Source organism: Hipposideros armiger, unplaced genomic scaffold (genome assembly GCF_001890085.2).
Source record: "Hipposideros armiger isolate ML-2016 unplaced genomic scaffold, ASM189008v1 scaffold_1495, whole genome shotgun sequence".
Lineage (NCBI taxonomy): Eukaryota > Metazoa > Chordata > Mammalia > Chiroptera > Hipposideridae > Hipposideros > Hipposideros armiger.
Window position 1 is genome coordinate 68,246 of NW_017732845.1, and position 19,407 is coordinate 87,652.

At 33.6% G+C, this 19,407-nt stretch overlaps 1 protein-coding gene across 1 annotated transcript in view; it reads right to left on the reverse strand.

Moving 5' to 3' along the window:
* The window catches only part of KYNU (kynureninase), a 92,731-nt gene that overhangs the window by 30,194 nt on the left and 43,130 nt on the right, over positions 1–19,407 (reverse strand). Inside the window, exons 9-10 of the mRNA XM_019634081.1 lie at positions 7,069–7,167; positions 6,208–6,281 (exon numbers count right to left, since the gene is read on the reverse strand). Of these exons, the coding sequence (XP_019489626.1) occupies positions 6,208–6,281; positions 7,069–7,167 (173 nt within the window). The remainder of the gene's footprint in view (positions 1–6,207; positions 6,282–7,068; positions 7,168–19,407) is intronic.

Genomic DNA, 19,407 nt, shown 5'->3' on the forward strand with positions numbered 1-19,407 from the left:
ACTGCTCTAAGTTAAAGTCATATATCCCTCCACAGCTACTATGGCAGTGTCTGAGAATTCACCTAGCAATTATTAAGCGGTTGCATTGTGGCATATATTCTAACTTTGTGTTACTTGTTATTTAAATATTTATTTGGCTATTGAAATGGTATCTCCTAATGCACTGTAAGATTTTAAAATCATAGGCAATAGCCTATATTTATTTCCATTTATGAAAGTCTTCTGTACAAAAATGTTTGTTGGTTATATTTGTTCATGTCTCCTTACTTGACTCAAAATCATTCTCTTTACATGATAAAGCAATAAGCACCTTAGAAAGAGTACTTTCTTGGAGTAAGATAAGATGGAAGTTTCACCATGTTTAATTTCTGAGATTAGAAAGGTATATGGATAAATTGGAAGTTCTCTTTATTTGATGACAAGTGAAACACTGGAAAAAAGCTATTTAATGTAAATCCATTTTAAACCTGCAACCATACTTTTTAGTAACTAATAGAAAAAAATAAAATATTTGATTGAGTTGCTCTTGAAGAAGAATTTAACATTATATAAAAATTTGAACTTATAATTTTGCAATACTTAGATTAAAATTATAATATGCTAACTATTAAAAAATAAATAATAAATCTAGTTTTGATTCTTTGGTGAATTTTGAAAAATGTTATCATAGCAAAATATAATGTCTTATATTACATTTAACTTTTTCAACATGAAAATAAAGATGATCATTTCTACAAAAGTTTTTGAAGCAGTCATCTTTTCTTTTTAATCTCTGATATTCAATTCATTTGCTTTTGAAGGACCGTGTCTAATTTCCTCTCCTTCATCTATTAATGATCCTAACTCTGAAAGATTCTCATTGTCCATGATTTTGTGATTCAGCAGTTCTTCAGCATCACTTGCATCATGAAATCCTGAATCTGTTGAAAAAATTTACTTTGCAACCCATTTTCATTGTGTTTTCATTGTGTTACTTGATATTTATAACATTCTATAATTAGCAAGTAACCAGGGTTTTTAAAAATAATTATTCATAGAGATAAATGTTAACACTAAATAGGAAAAGGTGTTAAATAGGGCTAGTTTTATAAGTGGGTAGTTTATGGGTGAATATATCCTATCATGACAATTTTCGCTTTCCTACATTACCATGCATCTTTGAGGACTGGGGTAATGCTTTGATAATCAGAAACTCTTGCAATTTGAAATCAGCTGAAAATAAGGGCTAAAAGTAAACAAGTGGTAAAGCTGGAAATACAAATTGGAGTCCTCTACAAATGTCAATTGTTGAAATCATGACTGTGGATGAGATACTCCTGGGCAAGAAGACCAAGTTTTGAGGCATTGAGAGAATCAATGAAATGGTGACAGAGTAAACCTTGTAAAATAAAGAAGAATAATCACATACATTGGTAAAAGAAGCAAGAGAAAATGGTACGCTGGAAGCTTAGTACTGTGGGAAGTAAACAATGAATGAGAAAGTGAATGGCTAAGTATACCTAATGTGGCTGAGAGGTCAAGTGGTTGTGGCTGAGAAATCATCCATATTAGTACTGAACACTGAATTCCAGTAACATATGAAATAGGTAGAACAGATGGCCTGGGAGGGCTAGGTCATGTCTCAACTAGAGATTCTGTGAAAATTCTCACTTAGAAATCTACTGATATTGGTCTATCTCAGTTGAAAGCATCTGGAGTCTTTCGAATTCACATGCCTTGCTACTGCCATGTATACTTCCTCATTCTCTCAGTCTTTAACAAGGAGATTTCATTCAGGCAATAAACAAGGATGTGGTAAGTAGTAAGTGAGAAGGATCGCTAAAATACTAAAGAGTTTTAAATTATAGATAACTTTTGGGCTATGGCATTCTCCAGCATTTCCTGAAGAAGTATGTGGAATCAAATAAATCAAATCAGCATTGCCCAGAAAAAGAATGCATTAGGTGTTCTCCCCATATAACATTAATTGTATAGTTAGGCCAAGAATGGCATGAGCTTACAATTTTTAAAATTTTTTTTTGCCACATATTTTATGCTTATTTTTATCTTTTCTTATACATTTTTTAACATTGTTTGATGTGTCTACTTTTTTTTTTTCAGGTTGCCAAATGACAATAATAACCTACATTTCTGACTTCTAAAATTCACCTTAACCATGCATTGAAGTCAGCCAGCCTCTTCGGTTGGTTCTTTTTAGCCTGGAAATTACTTATTGTAATAAATGAGATGACTCAAGCCCTCAATAAAGCCTTTAAAATGTCATCCTTATTTAAAGCCTTCAATCAAACACCTCTAGTTGATTATGGAAATGTGTTGGCATGATTTGAAATTCCAGCATTTTCATAAAAATTATGACTTGGCCCCATTCTTGGCCACTGAGAAAGCTTAAAAAAATTTCCAGGAGAAATGAGCACTCAAGAGATCTACTAAATGGGAACATTTGGAGGTTTGTTGCATCGGCATGGAAAGTGAGGAATAGCAGTTTTCCAGTATGTATGATTTCATAGGACATGGTAAAAAAGTAAATGATAAAAAGAATCTTAATAGCTCATATGTTCATTTCTGTATTCATGCTAGACTCTCTTTAAAAAAAAATGTGTGGCATGGGGATTGAATCTTGAATTGTAGTGTATGGGCTCTTACCGAAAAATCTTTTTATGGGCTTCAGATATCTTCGAAACCACTAAAATCAAAAGGTTAAGTATTTATCTAAACTGTACCAGAAAAGTCAACATTGATAAAGTTAAAAAGAAAAATTCAAAGACATCTAAGTACTTTTTTTAGTGATACATTTCTGATTGTCAAGTTCTTACAATTAAAAGTATTTCCCTTCATATCTCAGAACAATAATCACAAATTTTATAGACTGAATTGAAGTCAGCTCTAAAGCAAAAGACAAAAGGTGGTCTGAACTCACAATCAGTCCTAATTTAGTATAATTCTTAGCTACAGACAAGGTTTAGCATATGACACTGGGATGAGAAATAGTGATGATAAACTAAGAAAAGGTCAAATTCTAGGTGAGAATAACAGCTTCACTTATGAGGCTTAACACAGTTGATTGACTCTGACCTCTACTCATTCTCTTTATTGGCAAAGTGTTCTTGGAAAAAGTCTTAGTTCATCAGTTTTGAACAATGGCCGAAATGACTATTTAAACCAAAAAAATAAAATAATAAAATAAAAGGAAATATCTTGGTAGATATGTAATTTATCAGTTGCTAATAGAAACATCATATAAAAGATATTTCAGAATTACATTCTGAATACTAAACTTATAGAATTCAGGGCTATTACGTATCCTGAGATCCACCCTTTACAGCAGGTGGGCCAAACACAGTAGCATTCCTTCCCAGCCTCAATGAACATTTACGTGTGCTGTTTAACCATGCACCTAGAATACCCCTCACCTTGACTTCCACCTTCATCCTGTTATACATCTTTTTCAAAGGTTTTCACTACACAATTATTGAACTATAAATACGTAGTCAAATGATATAAAATAAAAAATAACTTAAAATATATATATACACACACTTTAAAAATACTTGCTAAAGCATGAATGACTAGATCAGGAAAAGAAATGCTATTCGGATAGTATTTATTTGAAATAACATGATTGGCCACTAGATGTCACCCATTTTTAAGCAACAAAGTTTGCAACATCACTCAGTTACATTCCACTATAGGAGAGAAGTTGGCACCATTGTAATTAGTCATTCTGACATCACATAAAAAAGCTTTAACAACAACGACGACCAGGGTTTCCCAAAGGAGGGCTTCACGAGTCAAGCCTGATTTGAGTCTTGTAAATTTCCAAAGCCAGATAGTTACAATGCGACGATAGTCAATAATTTATAATTTTCAAAAAAGTTAAAAACACGGTTCTGGTACAAATGTAACATGAACATGCACAAATATCTCATTCAACTCATTAATTAGTGAGAGAAGTAAGATGGTAAGGCTGGCAACAGAGAGAATTCAAGGAATGGAGACTTCCACAGTCAATCTGCCAAAGGCCTCTGAAATGAGCTTGGTGATAGGGAAAAGCTGTTTAATGTCCTAAGGTCACAAAACATAAACTTTGGGTCTGTGTTTTCTGCTTGAAAGAAATGATTCATGCTAGGCAAATATCTATAAGTTAAAAATACAACGTCACAGTGAGGCAACAAAGTACTTAGCCTACAGGTATGGGTCATATGTAATGCTTTAGGGGCTGTGCTTGACGCTTACATGCATCATCCCACTGTATTCTCCCAATAATGGCCTATGAGATAGATGCTGTTATTGTCTTTATTTAGAGACTAGAACATTGAGATGGCAAGAAACATTTTTCAGGTTGTGGACCAGCGAGTGGTCCAACTGGAATGTGAGTCTTACCTGCCTCAGTGGTCTTTCTCCTGGGAACACAGACTTAACAATTCCAGCATCTAGGCAGCGGTTCTCAACCTTCCTAATCCCGCGACCTCTTAATACAGTTCCTCATGTTGTGGTGACCCCCAACCATCAAATTATTTTCGTTGCTACTCTCTAACTGTAATTTTGCTACTGTTATGAATCCCAATGTAAATATCTTTTTGTTTTCCGATGGTCTCAGGCGACCCCTGTGAAAGGGTCATTTGACCCCCAAAGGGGTCGCGACCCACAAGTTGAGAACCGCTGATCTAGAGGATCCTGAGATTCTACAAGATGAGGCACGTGTATGCACACTACAACCCCTTTACCCTCTCCTGCTCCTCACCCATAAAGGACAAGTACTGGTGAAAGAAACCTCAAGAACAATAGACAGGTAATCTAAGACCAGAGCTTAACTGTTAACACTTGTATTCTCTCCAATTTGTGTAGATTACTTACAACACCCCATGCTACCCCCACTAGCTTGCCCTTTGGGTTGATATATTAGATCCTCTATTAATACATCAGATCCTCTATTACAATTTAAATAAGTCGAGAGTGGGAAGTGGTCAAGGTGGTGAATCTTCACACAAAACCCAGCAATATTTTATATACCTTCTATATGGAAAACAAATATGCTAGGTAAAACATTTTCAGTGATGTTTGCAAAAAACGAAAAAGAGAACTTTTAAAATATGCATGGTATTCCTATAAAATAATATATCCTTTATATTTTTTTCAGAGATTTTGGGACATGGTGAAAAATCTAATGTACTGACAACTATTAGAAGGGGATGTCAGCCTTACAAAATACCTGTCTAAAGAACATGCTCTAATTTTAAAACTTTAAAATCTTGAAGAATTTTCAGATATGATTAAATGAACTACAGAAAATCATCTTAAATTTCTAATATTAATATGTGTAGAAACTCAGAAATGTGAGGTGCTCCAAGCTTTATTACTAATTCAAATTCATTTCTTATAAAGATTATACCACTCAAACAGTGGCTGAGAAGATTCAGAAAACTAATCAAACATATTTTATTACTTATTAAGAGTCTAGACAGAGACAGTCTTCTTGTCATGCATAGTCTAATATAACAACTATAAAAGGTTCTTTTTTCCTAGAATATTATTTCTTTATCTCCATACCAGATAAAAGTAGAAGAAACACTATGAGTTCCCCAGTCAAATAAAAATGTGTAAATTTCTTGGTGTATTACATTTGCATTTACATGTACTCTAAAAAAATGAAGGAAGTTATGTAAAATAGAAAAGTATTGCTTTTTATGTAGTCAGTCTGTTGTTCAGTGTTCAGCTTCTTCAGTTTTCATGGATTATAAAATCTTTTAAGACAGAAAATAGTCCTTAAAAGACCATCATATTATGTTTCTAGCTTTAGAGGTAGATGTGATTTTAATAATATCATACCACATTTAAGGCTCTATTAGGCACATCTCTGTTTGCCTTTGATTTATGCATCAATGTGAGAAATCTGAAATTTCCTAAAGTCTGATTTTTGAGAAAAAAATGAAGTAGTCTTTTTGCATTAAGCCATCTGTCTACATGATTACAGTGACTCATTTTTAGCATTGAAGTTTCCCTTTTTATGATTAAATTTCTTGTTCAACCAACTGAACTCTTTGGATAGCATTTATTTATGATAAAGCACATCATTGTTAATACAGTAGTAAAATAATTATAATCAATCCAAATTTTTAATGTCTAGCATCTTAAAGAATTTATATAAATTTAGCATATTACTGATGCAAATTAATTTATTACTCATGAAAGAAGATCTTTGGTACTCACGCAGGTTTAATTGTATGGGTGTGCTTTTCATGGACAAAGGCACCACCAAGACCTCCTGCTCCTGAATTTAAATACTGGATTAAAAATAAATTAAATTGTATGAGTTTATCTGAATATATGACAAGAATAAGCAATGCAATCAGACTTTTCTGTTATGAAACCAGCTTTTGACCAGTTCAAAATGTGTGATTATTTAAGAATTTATATAAAACAGAGTTTTGGGTCACCTCTTTTAAAGAAAAAAAATGAAACATAGTATTATTAACTGAGAATAACTAGCTATTACTTTTTTAGCCAAATTTTGCCACAACTAGTAGATAACAGTTCCACTTAAGTCTAATTTCAAAGTTCATTCATTTCAATTATTTTGTCACAAAAACATATTTAAATAATAAAAGTGTCATATTTTAAAAATACCTAAATTAAAATAAAATTGGTTTCATTTCCACGTTTCCTGTTCATTAAATTGTCTTTAAATGTCAATACCAAGTTGATTCCATAGGAATTCACTTACATATGTAGAAATTTCACAACATATCAAAAAACTAAGAGCCTAATCAATTTGAATTAAGTTTTAAGTGTGGAGCTTTTTTCCCGAACCTTCTGACATTTTTATAGCAGCCAGGAAATTGAAGGAATAACTACTCTATAGTAGATGGAAACTCCAGAGTTTAATCATATTATTTTATTGTATAATTACAGTGAACTAAAATAAAACAAAGCAAAACAAAAAGCAAAACACAAATAAAAGAACTGAAGAAAAGTAATTAAAATAATTCAAATTGGTCATCTATCTAGTTTTTTATTTAGGTTAATGCTAATGTGGAATAAAAGGAAGTAAATATATTAACTAGTTTGTACCTTGTAGGAGCACCAGCAGGCAAAATCGACTCCCCAGTCATGTAAGTGGAGTTCAACATTTCCAACTGCATGTGCTAGATCAAAGCCAACAAAACAACCCTGGGGGACAACATAATAACAAGTTTTAAATTTGCTTAATGATTCAAAAGAGTAAGTACAAATATCTTTAAGAAAATCGTTGACAAACTGCTGTACCATAAACATGGTTTATTCTTTGGTGCAGTGGTTCTCTAAGTATAAATCACAAAACCCTGGGCATTCCCTAGGTCCTCTTAGGTCAAAACAGTTTTCATCATATAAAGACATTCTTTGCCTTCTTCACCAAGCTGCTGACATTTGAACTAATAATGCAAAAGTGGTGATGGGTTAAAACTGTTGGCACCTTAGCACAGATCAAAGCTGTGGCACCAAATTATACAAGTAGTCATTGCATATCAAAGCCATTCAGATGCAGGGGGAAAAAGATAATTTCACTTAAAAGTCTCCTTGATAAAGCTGTAAAAGTGATAAATTTATAGTAAATTGCAATACCTATATTGCCATATTTTTAATGTTAAATGTTGAAAGTATGTGGAAAACATTTCACCACCTTCTGACGTAAGTAAGGTGGTTGTCTCAAAGTAATGCATTTAGGAGATTATTTGAGTTGCAAGCTGAATCAGCCAATTTTACTTGATGAAGAATTATTTTTTCCTAGAAGAGACACTGATAAGCAATAATATGAATTGTATGAACTTAGCAATTCAAGGAAAACAACTCATAGTAATTATTTATAATGGAAAAAAATTTTCTCAAGAGAAATTAGAACTTGGAAAACTTGTATTCACTTCTATGAATATGACCCCTTCCCAGTATTTAAAGGTATTTCTGATGAACTTAGCAGTAATATATAATTTCAAAATATATAATGAAATGTGTAAATATTTGGAAAATATTCAACTCAGTGAAGCACTGTTTTCCAAATGACCAATGTTTGATGTTGCATATCATGGATAAAAGATCTATTCAAAATGCAAAATCAACCAATGGGTTTTAATGTAACAAAGTAAGTTCAGTAATTTGTTTCACATTTCACACTACAACTCCCAAGAAGTTTTCCCTTGTCAAAGTGCATTATCAAAAAATATTTATAATTAACTGAAAAGCTTATTAAACAACTTCTGCTTTTTCTGACTTTATATCTTTATGAGGGCCATTTTTTTTTCAGATCTCCACAAAGAAAAATAAAATCAAGAAGTTGAATGCAGAAGCAGATATAAAAACAAAACAAACAAGAAAAAGTTATCTTTTATTAAACCAAACAGTAAAAGGATTTGCCAAATATAAAATATTCTTTTTTTGTTTGTTTCAGAAAATATAGTTTTGTTTCCCTAACAATATATTATTTATGCTAATGTATAATGTAGAATGGATTTGTTATTGCTATTCTAAAATAAATAAATAAATGCATTTTAATATTCAGTTTTAATTACAAACACAGTAAATATAAATAGATTTAAACATGATAGAAATCAAACCCTTTTTGAGGTCCTCAATGATATTTAAGAGTGTAAAACCTTTACATTACTAAAAAGTTTGAAAATTGCTGCTTTAGTGTATCCTACTAACCTGAAGGAATTAATACAAGTTTTCGGTTTGTCACTAAACCCACACCTTGCTGGTATTTAATTTAATAAATTCAAGTGTACACATGCTATGGTAAATTGCCTTAATTGTTGCAATCCTTCCTCCCTTCTTGTACACATCGCCATGTAACTTTTCAGTTCCCCCCACTGTGGGCAGGGTTCAATTCTCTGCCACTGGGATAAACCTGGGGACTTGTTTTGACCAGTGGAATGTCATCATACGTAATGCAAGCAAAGTCCGCACAGCACTTGACTGCTTGCTCTCTCTTGCCCTCTGCTGTCTTTGTGAGAAAAACTAGACTGGGCCAACCAGATGACCCAGATGGAAGATGCAAAAAATGTGGGGGGATTTATAACTGATATAAATGTCTAACCACTACTCTGTACACCTGAAACTATTAGAAAATAATACTGAATGCCAATTATAATTTTAAAAAACAGTCACGGGGATATATAGTACAGCATAGAGAACATAGTCAATAATATTGTAATAACTGTATGTACAGTATCAGGTAATAGATTGTTGGGGCTATTACTTCGTGAGGTATATATAAATGTCTAATCACTATGTTCTTTTGTACACCTGAAACTAACTACTAACTAACTAACTAAATAAATAAATAAATAAATATTTTTTTAAAACGTGGATTAGAATCATCCTTCCTGAGTTCATCCCGGATCTGCTGGTCCCCCGACCTCCCCTTAGTTAGCTAGAGGTGCATGTGTAAGCTCAGCTGAGACTAGCAGTAACCCTGAGACTGAGTCCTGCCTAGATCAACTGACACAAAGTTCACCCATAAAACATGATGCTGTTTCTGACTCTACACTGTATTCTCCCTATTGACTTGAGACCATAATAACCTCTTCCTATCTGACTCTATTCTATCTTAGTTATTTACTTATATGTCTCAAGTGTTTTGTATGTCTGCCTAGTAAAATTTAATGTTTTAGTAATCCTCTGTTTCTACTAAGTTTCCAGAAGGACAACCCGGAGAAGTGAATTTATATTATCCAAAGTGTTCCCAAGTGGTACCTTTCTAATTTAATGGCTTACCATCAATACGATTTAGCTTTCTGCATATCAAAATGTTAAAAGTTTTACTTAGAGAATATAATGATTCATTCCACATTAAGACAACTTTGTACATGAACACGAAATAAGAAAACAATAACTGATCATTAAATGGGGATGATAGTTCACTTTGTAAAAATGTTTTACCTCTAAGTTCTTCTTTCTTAGCTTACTAAATACACGTATAATAATTACATTCTCAAAACTTTAGCTTTTCTGCAACTTTGAAGAAACACATCTATCGATTGAAGTTTTTGAAGGAAACAATTGCAGAGGGACCGATTTTAAATTTTTCTAACACCTCTTAGGAATAAATAACCCCAAATTTCTACTATAGGTACTTTACCTAGAACAGAGGGGTGCAAACTATGACCTTTTTAAAATATTTATATTTTAAATAAAATATAACACAACAAATGATTTGTTGAAATATTGTCTATGGCTGCTTTTGCAAGCAGAATTGAATAGTTTACAACAGAGACTATGGCTGACAAAGTCATATTTATTTTCTAGCCATTGCAGAAAAGATTTGCCAACCCGTGCCCTATTAGTATAGTTTCTATAAAGAAAACTCAATATCCTGGTGGTGCCAAAAAATGTATACACATGACTTGTATTCATCTTTTGTTATTGGTATATATTGAGTACTACAATTGTAATACAGTTTTTCCCTTTCTTAAAATGTGTATACATATTTTTGGCACCCTCTGTATTGAAGAGTCAGTTAATTAGAAACCTTGCTCATTATTATGTGGCCAGAACTAGCATTTCCTAAAAAAAAAACGTTTTTACCGGTACTATATATTTAATTTGGGTTGGGGAAGGTGGGGGAATTTGGACTTTGTTTCTCACACACACAAAAAGAAACAATACATGTAATAAAAATACAATAGCTGCTCCATGCTAGCATAAGTTTGGGAGTGATAGGAAACAAATACAATTAATCTCTACCAAAATTAAGACGTTATCAAAACCTGGGTGTGCAGACTAATGTTTAGGTTCAGTAGGCACACACACACACACACACATACACGCTTGTTTATATTTTAAGATACAGTTTCAATACTGAAGTTCCATTTAAGAAAAAAAAATCTGAATTTGAAATCCTTATTTTACCAACATTTCTAGTTAAAGTACTGATTTTCTTTTTGAAGCAAATTTTACAATTTAACTATTCATAGATACTTATTTACAACTCTACTTTTCTTAGCAAACGCAAGGAATAAAAAAACCTACAGTTTATTTTATTATCAATTATTTATAAAGAATGGCACAATGAAGAAGCCATGAAACTTTATATACGTTATCTCATTATTAAAAGCCCTGTGGTCACATCTGTGGCGCCACATCAAAAAAAGAAAATCACTTGTGGCTCCTACAGTTTGTTTTAATGCATGTACAATTCTTTTCCCATGGATGGCAGAAAACATAAATTATTAAAATATTGTTTTGAGGAAAGGATAGAAGATACAAACTTGAATGAGATCAGCACAGTGATTTTGCAAAAGTTTCACTAGGTGGCAGCATCCTAAAAATAAAACCTAATAGTTCCCCAAACCTCTTAATAGCCATCCAGTTAATATTTTTAATATTTTGTTTCTAAAAGTAGGTAAAACAACATGAATGGGTGAAAACATGAACTCCACACATGAGCACCTACTTTATGCAATTTTTAAAATAACAAATTTTTTTTCAACAGGTTTTTATTAAAATGACCCACGAGAGATCACACTCATATTGATACAACCACATAGAAACATAAGTGTTCAGCACCTTGCTTTATAGTCAGTCCCCAAACTACTGCAGTCCTCTTCTAACCATTCCGAACATTTCCAGCCTGACTTCCTCCAATGAGCTTTCTAAATCACATATTTGATTATACGACTCCCTGTGTCCCTTCCAAGAACCCCTCTTTAACTTCAGAATGTAACTCATTTTCCTTGGTATGGCTTTTAACTATTTTATGATCTGGTCCTTTCTAGCTTTCCTATCTTCGGCGCCCTGTGTGCACCTCCGCCCTCTATTTGCATAAACCTTTCTCTAAGGCATTCTGTCCCTCCTCATTTGCGTGGGTAGCTCAGATTTTGATTACAAGATAACTTCTACAGAAAGGTTCCTTTGCCAAACACTGCTCTCTCATCTTACAGTCCTGTTTGCATTGATCTCTTGTTGCAATTTCCCCAATTAATTGTCCTCTACTTTTACATACCATGAACCCAAATAATTGTTGAATAAATAAGTAAAGGAATGAACAAATAATGAGGCCATATAATTGTCAATAAATAGTCTCCAAAGTGATGTTTAATATTAAAATAATATAATTGGAGGTCCTTTGTTTCTGTTGTAATTTTATTGCATAAGCTATTCATTCAGACAACATCTTTTAAAATGAAGTTTCTTGGACAATTAAGAGTAGTCTTAAAATGTTCAAAATCCTTCTCAACAAAAGAAGAAATATCGTGGGTTTTTGTCCCTGCAATCTTCTCTAGCACAATACTAAACATTTTTTTCACCAGTGGAATAATATCATACATAGGGCTGTGCGAGATTCCCAGGTAAAGAGTTAGCTCACTGTCTCTCAATTTGATTCATTATTTGTCTATTTATTAAAATTAAATATGAAGTAGTACAATTTAGTATTTCCCTTAATAGCATTAAAGTCCTGCTAACTTTATTGATTCATTCTGTAACAGATTGATTTTGAACTGACATCTTTAGCTTGTTCTTTCTTCACCAAAAAAAAAATCTATAAATTATGAAAACTGTCAATAAGTAGCAGATTTTGGTGTTTAAAAAGGTACTTATACAAGCTAAGATATTTGCAGCTATACACAGAGCTGATAGCCAGCTGGTAGGCACTGGTATACTCATATAATTGTTAAAGTAATAAAACCCTTAAGGTAAGTAAACAGCCTTTGTCTTGAGCCACTTGAGTAACCACCTGTGGGTGCAAGCTCCATGGTTCCTGGGAGGTACCCACAAAGGGTGCCTGCCAACTAGTTTAGGTACATTCCTAAATACCAGGCTCTGCAAGTTTCCTGCTCAGCATAGGTCCAGACTCCAGTGATGCCCATGGCAGTGGCACTAGCATCAATCAGTTATAGGTGCCTAAAAGTCCCTTTAAAGCTAGCAGTGGGAACTAGTGATGGAAGTGTGACCTTCTCATGGCTGTTTGCAGGAACTAGTTTCCACACCATATCATTCAAGTCTTTATGTATTCTCAGTATCACTGCTGGTTTGATAGAAAAGTCATAGGAAAGAAACAAAGAACTATAGTGCTTTAAATTTAGACAATATTACCTTAAGAAAAAACTCACAGGGAACTGTGATAAAAGTGAACAAAAAAAGAAAGTTATAGATATAGGTGCGTGTGTGTGTGTGTGTGTGTGTGTGTGTGTGTGTGTGTGTGTGTGTGTGTGTGTGTTGGTCAACTCTATGTAGATAGTATAAATAAATGATGGATTAACAATAACAGGTTGGATAGTGAGCTCTGATCTTGAAATTACCAAAGAAGTTCGTAATTAGGACGTTGTTGAATAGTTTTGGGGGAAGGTGGGAATGAAGAACAAGAAGATGAAAGCTGGTAGTAACGTTTCTTGCTAGTCTTGAAGCACTTGATGTTCCAAAATTCATTCAACTGCTATGATTCTTAAAAAAAAAAAACAAACAAAATACCCAGTAAAGAGCTGATGATATGATAAGGGCCTCTACCGTCTCTGTAAATATTTCATTTCAGAGTACATTTTTATTCTGAAAGTCTTTCCTTTCATCCAGCATAACTTTATTACGGTCTTCAAATAGCTTTCCCACTTTTTTTTTTCTTTTCATCCAATTCTGGTTATAAGCAGAAACTAAGCATTATTTTTTGTATTCTGTTCACTCTGTATTTAAAGTCAAAGTTATTTGTATCACAATTTCCTTCCAAAAATTAATACGGCTATCTACTACTTTTTAAAGTAGCATGTTAAGCCTTCACTTATTTATGCAAATAGTTTAATGAGAATAGCAGTTCCTCACTACTAAAATATAAAAGAGCACAAAATGACAATAAACACACAAATAAAATAGGACAAGACAATACTTTTCAACTGGAGCAACAGAAAATCTTTTCAGAAATTAAGTAGCATGGCAACCAGATTCAAAGTTTAAAATTTTCTGCAGAGCAGATCTCAATGCCGCTTAAGGTTATTTTAGTTCTGAGGCTCTTATAGATAATATATAAGACCAGAAAAAATGAATAATCAGCAGATGTATTGCAGAAAAAAAAAGACATAAAATATTCTATCCTGGAAGCTAGCCACCTGATATTCAAATCTAAATATTCATATTGAAGTTGAACAGCAAACAGGAACCAAAATAAGACAAACTGGTAGGGTTGACAAGATTTTACCCTAGACCATTTGATGAATGACTCTAAGATTAAGGTCTAATAATTTCACATGTATCTTTATCAAAACATTTGTTAATGAGCAAGTGTACAGAGGTGGATGATATCACAAGTAACCCTTATCCCACACAATAAATTGATTGAAAAAACTTCCACATGGTCCTAGAGCTACCGATTGAAGGTATTTATGCCAACATATGTTTACAGAGGAGGTAATCCAATTTCTTGAGAGTAGTCTGCAACTCAGCTAGCACTAGAGGGCTCACCAGACTTTCTGCTGAAATCCTGTGTCATGTAGATTAGTTTCCTAGTAATATAGGGGTTTCGAAACTCTTTTAATTAGAGGGGGAGCTCCTGCAAACATTTCTAAGGCCTTGAAGAGCTACTAACAGGAGTGAAGATGGAGCCATCATTTGTGGGAGCGATTGCCAATAGAGTAACTTCCTGAGAGACTCACCAAAAGGAACTCTGGAGGACCAGGGTCTTGGGGCCTCTCTTAAAGGGAAAAGTTAGGAGGAGTGGGTTTGAAGCTCTAAGATGTGTCATTGCGGAATGCTGGCACTGAACAGAATCTTAACTGCAATAATTCTGATTCCTATCCTTGACATCTAGCGGCTAAGTAAAAATCATAGATTTTGAAAATTCTCTGAACTAAAGAGGCAATTGCATCAACACTAAAAACAAATATGTCAGATACCGAAAAAAATGACCAAGAAAGGAGGAATATATCTACTGTATATCTACATCTATCTATATCTATATCTATATCTATATCTATCATCATCTATATCTATATCTATAAAAATAAAACCTAATAGTTCCCCAAACCTCTTAATAGCCATCCAGTTGATATTTTTAATATTTTGTTTCTAAAAGTAGGTAAAACAACATGAATGGGTGAAAACATGAACTCCACACATGAGCACCTACTTTATGCAATTTTTAAAATAACAAATTTTTTTTCAACAGGTTTTTATTAAAATGACCCACGAGAGATCACACTCATATTGATACAACCACATAGAAACATAAGTGTTCAGCACCTTGCTTTATAGTCAGTCCCCAAACTACTGCAGTCCTCTTCTAACCATTCCGAACATTTCCAGCCTGACTTCCTCCAATGAGCTTTCTAAATCACATATTTGATTATACGACTCCCTGTGTCCCTTCCAAGAACCCCTCTTTAACTTCAGAATGTAACTCATTTTCCTTGGTATGGCTTTTAACTATTTTATGATCTGGTCCTTTCTAGCTTTCCTATCTTCGGCGCCCTGTGTGCACCTCCGCCCTCTATTTGCATAAACCTTTCTCTAAGGCATTCTGTCCCTCCTCATTTGCGTGGGTAGCTCAGATTTTGATTACAAGATAACTTCTACAGAAAGGTTCCTTTGCCAAACACTGCTCTCTCATCTTACAGTCCTGTTTGCATTGATCTCTTGTTGCAATTTCCCCAATTAATTGTCCTCTACTTTTACACACCATGAACCCAAATAATTGTTGAATAAATAAGTAAAGGAATGAACAAATAATGAGGCCATATAATTGTCAATAAATAGTCTCCAAAGTGATGTTTAATATTAAAATAATATAATTGGAGGTCCTTTGTTTCTGTTGTAATTTTATTGCATAAGCTATTCATTCAGACAACATCTTTTAAAATGAAGTTTCTTGGACAATTAAGAGTAGTCTTAAAATGTTCAAAATCCTTCTCAACAAAAGAAGAAATATCGTGGGTTTTTGTCCCTGCAATCTTCTCTAGCACAATACTAAACATTTTTTTCACCAGTGGAATAATATCATACATAGGGCTGTGCGAGATTCCCAGGTAAAGAGTTAGCTCACTGTCTCTCAATTTGATTCATTATTTGTCTATTTATTAAAATTAAATATGAAGTAGTACAATTTAGTATTTCCCTTAATAGCATTAAAGTCCTGCTAACTTTATTGATTCATTCTGTAACAGATTGATTTTGAACTGACATCTTTAGCTTGTTCTTTCTTCACCAAAAAAAAAATCTATAAATTATGAAAACTGTCAATAAGTAGCAGATTTTGGTGTTTAAAAAGGTACTTATACAAGCTAAGATATTTGCAGCTATACACAGAGCTGATAGCCAGCTGGTAGGCACTGGTATACTCATATAATTGTTAAAGTAATAAAACCCTTAAGGTAAGTAAACAGCCTTTGTCTTGAGCCACTTGAGTAACCACCTGTGGGTGCAAGCTCCATGGTTCCTGGGAGGTACCCACAAAGGGTGCCTGCCAACTAGTTTAGGTACATTCCTAAATACCAGGCTCTGCAAGTTTCCTGCTCAGCATAGGTCCAGACTCCAGTGATGCCCATGGCAGTGGCACTAGCATCAATCAGTTATAGGTGCCTAAAAGTCCCTTTAAAGCTAGCAGTGGGAACTAGTGATGGAAGTGTGACCTTCTCATGGCTGTTTGCAGGAACTAGTTTCCACACCATATCATTCAAGTCTTTATGTATTCTCAGTATCACTGCTGGTTTGATAGAAAAGTCATAGGAAAGAAACAAAGAACTATAGTGCTTTAAATTTAGACAATATTACCTTAAGAAAAAACTCACAGGGAACTGTGATAAAAGTGAACAAAAAAAGAAAGTTATAGATATAGGTGCGTGTGTGTGTGTGTGTGTGNTATATATATATATATATATATATATATATATATATAAATCTTTGACTTTTCTAAGTGTTGAGATCTCTTTGTCATTACATAATTAGTTTACATATATAAAAAGAGACAATATAGTGGAAAGAGTTGTGGTATCAGCCAGAGCTAAACTCTAATTCTAGCCTTTACTGGCTGGCTAAATCACCTTGGGCAAGTGCTTAACCTCTCCAACTCAATTTCTTCAACTGAGACATGGTTAAGCTTACTACCATTAGGGTTGCAGGGAAGAATGGAAATACTACATGTCAAGTGCCTGAAGAACAGTGGGCCATCAACAATACATGTAATTGTTCACATTTATACAAAGAATTATTGCAGAGACTAGATTCATCCTTTTAGCCTGGCCCTCTTAAAGTAGGTATTGATGAGACTGGTAAATCCCGAGATGAGAAATAGGTGGTGGGGGAGCATGGTAGTATTTTGCTAGTAAAATTTAAGGGGAATGTGTCAGTTAAGAAGGTATGAGACAGAGCTAACAAATACATGGAGAGAAAGAGTAAAGGACGTGGGAGAGAGGAAAAGCAAAAAAGTCCTGCGAACCTAAAAGGTTGAGTGATTTATAGGTGCAAATGTCTTGCTATCTAAGGTTGTGCTTTCAAGAGCAAATTTCAGCTTTTTTTTTTACATGAAAAACAGTGATTGTCTTTTCTATTTATTATCAGTAGTAAGTATAAAACTAAAGGAGAAGAACAAAACAGACTGAGTAGCACTGTTCTCTTCCACAGTCTTTCTCCAGCTGGTAGGGACCTCACACAAAATGTCGTTTGATTATATCACATAGCCAAGATGGGAAAAATAGCTCAAGGTAATTTTTCAAGCTTAATTTAGTTCATTTAAAATTTAATGACTTAATGGAGCAGTCTACATATCCTAAGTGTGTAAAATAAAGAAAATATAATTTGAAAAAGAATTCAAAATTTACAAAAAGTATTTTGATTTTTAGAGTAATTAACCATTATAAATAATTCTTCAAAATTTGTTGATTCTATTTAAATGGGAACAAAGTTGTGCTTTTTATGAAACATTTGATCCATAAAATTAGCCTGATCCACTCTTGCTGATGTACACACACTTATCCTTTCACTGGCCAAACTGGTATATATTTAGAGATAAATGACAGTGTGTAAGGCGTTAGCTTCAATCAATCATTAAACACTCTATTACATAAGCTTTTTAAATTTGAGAGTTTAGATATAGAAATAGTTACAAGACAGTGCAAAATGTGGTCAATAAGATAGTTTCTATCATGCTATAAAAAATACAACAGAAAGATAGATTTAGCCTGACAAAGGAGAGCACACGAATTTTGATGATGAAGGTCAAGGATTGCACACTCATGTTTCTACAAGAGTCAGTCAAGTATTATAATAATAGATGAGTTTGGTCTATAAGAAATACTTCACTTTACCCTTTATTATAACAGTACTGTAACATAAACATAAATATACATGAGCTGTCACTGTGTATCAGTGTTGAGGTCAAGATAGAGTTGGGAGTTGTACTGAATTCTCAAGTCCCATCTAATGGACAGAGCTGTTACTCAGCCTTGCCCCTCATTATTCTATAGAAATGATGGTCCAGTGTTGCCAAACTTCTAATTTTCCAGAAGATATCTAAAACTAAGAGTTTTGATATGAAAGCTCCTACTCTTCCATTGTTGGCATGTGACTAAACACTTTTAAATATACCATATTTGCATACACAAAGAGAGCTAAATAAAGCAAATATCTAGGACAGATTGGAAACTATGAAGCAGGTTGTGGTTGAGCTGGGGTGGGGGGACAAAAAATTTTTGCATATGGTAGTACTAGGTGGAGGGAAAACTTGAGAATAAAAGCATGGAAGGAGAAAGTATATTATCTGGGCAGGAAACTTATAAATGATTGGTTTAGCTGCAACATATGTGAAGAGCAAAGGAACACATGATATTCATAATTTAAGTATCCAAAATCACAAAAAGCTAAAGCTATTTAGACTGTTTTACATAAATAGTAGAAGAGTGATGGTCATCAAGTGGGAGAAACTCAGGTGGAGAATCAAAACAGAGATATATGGGCCCAATCACAGCCTTCCAAAAATGTGCAGTTGACTTTTTTGGATGTGTGGTGACTTTTAACCTTTTCTTATCTATTTTTACCTGCCTGTCATGTTGTACAGTGGATTTAAAGCAACTATTTAATTTATCAATCACATGGTAATGATACTTTTACTGGAAGACAGGCCCATTTAGATGTGAAGTGAAAAGTTGCTTCCATAAAATATTTTTCTAGTGGTTACTATGTCAATCTAACACAGACAGACACAAGGATCAATGAAATAGAATAGAGAAACTGGTCCACTATCTTATATCATATGTAAAAATAAATTCCAAATGGATTAAAGGTTTCAATGTAAGACCTAAAAGCATAAAACTCCTAGAAGAAAACACAGGCAGTGTGCTCCTTGATATTGGTCTTAAGAATGTGTGAGTGTGTGTGTGTGTGTGTGTGTGTGTGTGTGTGTGTGTGTACATATATATATTGGTGGGGAGCTAGTCTCCTCAGGCAAAGGGGACAAAAGCA